This window comes from Lepidochelys olivacea (genome assembly GCF_965140295.1).
Source record: "Lepidochelys olivacea isolate rLepOli2 genome assembly, chromosome: 1".
In the NCBI taxonomy this organism is placed as follows: Eukaryota; Metazoa; Chordata; order Testudines; family Cheloniidae; genus Lepidochelys; species Lepidochelys olivacea.
In genome coordinates this window covers 168,917,959-168,923,958 of record NC_140411.1, presented here as the reverse complement: position 1 = coordinate 168,923,958, position 6,000 = coordinate 168,917,959, and the positions used below count along the sequence as shown (strand labels likewise).

General features: G+C 36.5%; 1 protein-coding gene across 3 annotated transcripts in view; it reads right to left on the bottom strand.

The window, feature by feature from the left end:
• Positions 1–914: 914 nt before the first annotated feature.
• GRIK1 (glutamate ionotropic receptor kainate type subunit 1) overlaps positions 915–6,000 on the bottom strand; it is a 230,244-nt gene continuing 225,158 nt past the window's right edge. For 2 of the 3 annotated variants that reach the window (XM_084617632.1, XM_084617634.1), the window contains exon 16: positions 915–1,361. In XM_084617632.1, coding sequence (XP_084473758.1) covers positions 1,209–1,361 — 153 coding nt within the window. In that variant the 3' untranslated portion in view covers positions 915–1,208. The remainder of the gene's footprint in view (positions 1,362–6,000) is intronic. The other variant, XM_084617633.1, reaches the window with a different exon arrangement.

Here is a 6,000-nt window from a genome sequence, read left to right as displayed (position 1 = left end):
TCTGCAGCTCCCTGCAGCCATTATTACACTCATAACTGCTTGTGCTTTCAACCTACTGAAAATATTTTTTCCTTTCAACAGAATCTTGGAATTAAACTCCTGGGGATAAAACCCTGTGAACAAGTGAATTAATCACAGGGACAATGCACTAGAATAAATATGAATATACTTCATGCTACTGAAGTTCAAAGGAACTAAGGAAAAATTTCTGCTATTGAACATGTCACTGCCCTTCTTCCTAACTAAGAGGCTAAAAAGAGGTAGTATTCCATGACAGACTATTGTTTGCTTAATTATAGGGTCTTTTAAGTGGTGCCCCCCGTCACTCTTATAGCAAGTAGCGATAACCCAGAAAATCAGCACAGTTCTATTTTCTAGCAGATGTAGTTTAGCTTTGATATTTTTGTGGTCCATTTTATAATATGAACAGTCTATTGTTCGCTGTTATTTCTAAGGGGGAAGCATTATAAATTAGGAATTTCTTTGGTACCACAAGCCAGAGGGATAATGCAGTGTACCAATGGCTGTGCTGCCAACTCTCTCAACTTTTTCAGGAGGTTTGTAATATTTGGTATCTTTTCTTAAAGCCCTGGCCTTAAGAAAAGACAGAGAATCTCAGCTTTCATTTAAAAAAAAAAAATTCCTAGCCCTCCTGGTTGCAGAGAAAAGCTTGAAAATATGATCCTTAATAGGTCAACAACAGGAAGGCAAATAAAAAGAACCTATCATTTTTTAATAAAATCATTTTCAAGCCACTCAGTTTTGTAGAGCCTGACTCATGATTTTTAGATGCTTGTGATTGTCAGTACTGCAATTTTTATAAAAAGAAAATAAGATTACATTATGATGAGTAAGAAAGTGACAAGAAAAATGTAGGACATTTGGATTATTGGAAAAAAAAAAAACCCTGTATCTTTATTTAGAAAGCACATACAGCAATGTATGGGAAGGGAACAGAGATGCAAAACAGGTCAGCATAGAAATGCCTTTCAAAAGATATGGTGAGACGCTTTTCCGATTAGTCTTATATCCATCTATGTGAGCATTTAAACTGCTATTACCTTTCCTAGATAAAAAGAAACCACACACAATTTCTGAAGAACAAGCTAAATGTCTATTTTCAGAAATTCCTCCATAGTCAATTTTGTAGGCAGCAAAGTTTTTTTGTTTTTTATTCCTGATGTTTTCCAAGAGGTTTTTTTTCTTGTTTATGCCATGGTTTCTTTCCTCAGTGTCCGCCTCTGATGACAAGTAAGGATACTTGTGAATGATCTCCCTTTAGTTCTTGACCTTTTCTTTAACTTCTTCTGATGCTTGAGTGAAATTCCAAGCTCCTCCATTATAGCATTGAAAGAAAGACACTAGAGAAATGTGGGAAAAGTGTTTAACGTTCAATGAACATAAATTCCAAACTTAAATTCCGCAAAACTTTAGCGTTTAGGTTTCTATAAACACAGGCTTTAAGGCCTGATTCATGGACTTCATGAGTTCTGGGAGTCTCTTAATTGAATTAAACAGTCTGTGGAGTAGGGCCATATTGCACAGTGGATGGGATTTTCAAAAGCTCTGGGCACTGACCCAATCCTGCTCTCTTTGAAATTTAATTTAACATTTATTTCAATGGGAGCAGAATTAGGCCACTGCTGTGCGGTTTTGAAAATCCTATCCAAACACATTTATGTCTTCCACCGTGCCTTTAGATTATGAAACTTACCTTTCCTCTGAAAACCGTACTCCTGTTAGTCTTAAAACACGCTAGTGCTAAAGAGAACAAATACAACTTCTTTTGACGATTATTTGATTTCTGCCCCCACACCCAGCCATGAAATTAATGACTCTCTAAATAAAACATTTTCCAATGCTCTTTCTACAGAGAAATAGAGAAAAACACTTTTAAAACATTGTGTGTCCAGGAAAGGAGAAATTATATTCGAGTGAAATAGTTGGAAAATTGCAAGATGGTTTAGAAAGTGGAATGCCATTTGGCTACTGGATTCATGAAGATATGTTTGGGGGGGGGGAGGGGGAAATAACATAAAACTGACTGCTAAAATAACTCCACGTGGTATAAAAATGTATAGAGCTTCAAATGGAAAGAGTGGTGATGTACAGTTAATGTACTGATTTAAAAAAAATCAGGTGATAAGTGTGATTAAAATGTACTTATTTTTTACCACCTCCCCAGCACCCAGCCTGCTAATCCATCCCTTATTTTTAACATTCCAGACCCCTCTGAGGAGTTTTAAGAGATGCTTTTTTAAACAGCCCATAGAAATGTTTCCTATATCCCAAACATGGATTTTCCCCTAAAAGTACGCTGCTGGAAGATAGGCTCTATTAGTCCTTGACCAGTAACAAGTCCATTCTAATATGTCAAAGCCCTGCAGAGATAAATATGAAATATTTATTCTAGGAGAAAGGGAGAAATCCAAGCTTTCCTACCAGCTTCTAGTTCCCAAGAAAGACTTTAATATGTGAAGTATGGCATTATGTTTAGGGCTGTCAATTAATTGCAGTTAGCTCACGCGATTAATCACAGTTTTAATCACACTGTTAAACAGTAGAATACTAATTGAAATCTATTTAATATTTTTGGATGTTTTTCTACATTTGCAAACATTGATTTCAATTACAACACAAAATACAAAGTGCACAGTGGTCACTTTATAATATTTTTATTACAAATATTTGCACTAAAAGGATTAACAAAATAGTATTTAACAAAAATATTTAATTTCAGTTGGTATTCTATTGGATAACAGTGTGATTAAAACTGCAATTAATTTTTTTAATCGTTTGACAGCCCTATTTATGTTAGATGTTAACTCAGGCAGAAAAGTGATTTACTCAAGGCTGTGGAGGGAATCCTTTTCAGAGCAGGGATTAGAACTTCAGAATTATAGACTTCTAGTACCATGTTTTGTCCCTTTCTCTGAGTAGTGCCTGGCCTTGATTCTGCAAGCTGATGTGCACACAGCTCCAGTCAGAGATTGGGGCATTACTATTAGTGTTTCTTCAGTGTAGATACATATATTGTATGGACTCTACAATGTGGTATATATTGTGGTGTAGCTGGTGAGAGTTTATTTGAGCAATATGTTGCACACAGACCTAGTATGACCCTAGATTATTTAATATACACTTTCTTTGAGAGGCTTCATTTTTGTTTGTCTTATGAAACACTGAATGCCTTAAGCATATAATAATTAAATGGTTATTAACTCATGACTGACTTAAAATGTAATTGACATGGGCAAGAAAATCCTTCTTCAAATTAGTTTCTGGTAGATCAGCCCTTTGTAATAGTCAGGACTTCACTGGTGTAATTATCATTTTAAACAGAGCTTTTGGTGACACAATTTAGGAACTTCTGGTGCTAAGCATTAGTTTGAACCAGTGATATCTGATAGACCTCTGGGCCCTCTGGTAGTAGTTGCTGAAGCAGGTGTCATTCTGCTGTTGAAGTTACTTTTAAATTGAATGAGCAAAGCCTTTTCAGAGAATGTCACCACTGATTTCCCCAGCTGATAAAAATATATGCACCAACCCACTGGCTCTATTGTGTGGTTACTCCCTTGACATTAATTGTAATTGGATTTTTTTTTTAAATCTAAATTTTTGGAATGAGCCAAGAATTCCATGGTGAATGAGCAAGGGAATGTATCAATCACTAGACTATCTACTTTTTATATAACTGTAATGCAGTGTCTGATACTAATCCATGTTCGGGGTGCGTGTGTGTTTATAGATGTGGATTTCTGCAAGATGTGCATAGGGATAAGTCCTATAGTCGGAACAACATCTTCTATTGGCATGTTAATGTTTACATCTAGGTTTTTCCCAAACTGATTCAGATTATCCAGATCATATTGCACTCATTACATTGTTTATCATGTGATATCAAGAAACTTAATTCCATGAAGAACATGTCATATTTATGCAGAGATGTTTGACACATCATTGATAGGTTGGTACTTGAAGTTTTAAACATTTGGATACCTGTTGAATAAACTACATGGACCTGTTCTAGCTCCTAAAAAGCTTTGAGTTTAAATGACCCTCAGTCTGTTCTATTTGTAAACTTTGTCTTTTTATTTTTAGTAACAATCGATGCTGTTTATCCAAGTCTGTCTGTGTATGTTCAGAGCTTGTATTTCCGAAGTAAATTTCTGCCATCTTGTCCATTATTAAACCTTTTACTTTATCGCCAGTTTCAAGAGTTATTGGTTTAAAAGTCTGTTGATGGTCTTGGTTTTAAATTTGGTGTTATCTATAAACAGTTTATCATATTTACAAGAAGTACATATTGAGGCCCTGGCTTAATCCCAAATGTCTTTGTCCCGCAGAAAATATCCGTAGCCGTACAGCATACAGATTTTGGCTGACCCATTCAGAAAAGAGGTTAATCAGCCAAAAGCAAACACACACTGGAATCTGCTGTTGTATACAAGGCACAGTTTGGGAAAGGGGAAGGAGGAAAGCAACTTCCTGACTCCTACGCACCACAGCTCTCAATGTTGTATCTATTGGAACCATAAAAGTTGTTGTTGCCCTTGGGTTGGATTTAAATCTGTCTTGGGAGAATTAACCAGCTACAAAACCTGTTTTGGTTTTACAGAGTCTTATAATAATGAAGTGAACATAGAAATAAGACTGGGAACCTGGACTGATCCTTTTACAATAAAATTCAAAGGGACTCTTGACAAGGTTTGTAGACTCCAACTTTGATCTATGGCAGATTTGTGTCTGTCTGCAAAGTCCTGCCACCTTTTAGAAAACAGAGTGGAGGAGGTGGTGGGCCTCTACAAATGGTTTTAAAAGACCTTGAGATGAGGGGCTCTGTACTGCCTCTCCTTTCTCCCTCCCCATTCCCATGCACTTTAGGATGTTCTGAAGTGCAACTGGAGAAGGTTCCTTGAACTTTCAGTTTTCTAATAAACAATTTATCAGAAGAACGTCATACAAAATCCCCTATGAGCCCCATGAAACCTATCCCAAAGTACTGTTTATCTTCAAACATGTACATAGATTACACTTCACTGCTTCTAAAGTGACCTAGGCCCCATAACCGCATGAAGCACTTAAAATTGCTCTCTTTCTAGTTTGTCACACAAAGTGGAGATGAGGAAGCAGGACAGATGTTCAAAAATCAGAATTGCCCTGAACTTTTTAGATAAGGAGACAAAACTGCGTCAGCACTACAGAGCAACTGTAAGCCAAGCCAGCATGCATGTGACAGAGGAAAAAATGGTGGTAAGGAAACACATTCGATTATCAAGCTGCTAAAGAATCTTTATGAAAAAGTAATGTATATGAAATATCATAGCATTCTTTTAAAAGGGCATCGTACAGTTAAAATTTCATTTAAAATTGCCTTCTGTGTTTTACCTCTTCCTGAGGTATTCAACTGAAATTTTTTTTAAGAGCTTTAAAAATTGTTCTAATGCTGTTAACTCCTTGGAGTTGGTTGAGGGTGAACATTGAAGACAGCCCCGTAAATTTCACTTTTGCTTATAGTCAGCTTCACTTGCTGGTTCTGTTGGGATGCTGCAGTGTTTGGCTTGCAAACACTGCGTGGGAATGTTATTCCTTTAAAATGTGTTGGTTGAGGCCAAATTAGACCAGGGAATTGGTCTCTTCATTGTATAACAGGCATAGCAGCAGATCCATCACCTGCTCAGGTTTCCCAAATCTTTCCTCCACTCCTATCTCGCAACAGTGAAAATTGTGTTAGACTTTGGGGTAGCTACCTACCTGGGCAGGGATTTTTTTTAAAGTAATATAGACTAGATTGAGGAAAACTGGGAACTGTAATTCTTGACTCAATATGCCATACATGAACCTTTGAAGCCAGTCTGCCTGTGGTGTCAATCTATTCAGAAGACTTTATAGTGAACTTCATACATACATAAGGAGAAATACCTCAATCTAGAGGTGCTGTGTTACACTTGAAAATTATGAAAATTCACTGATAGGACAAATTTATCCTGGCAGAATATA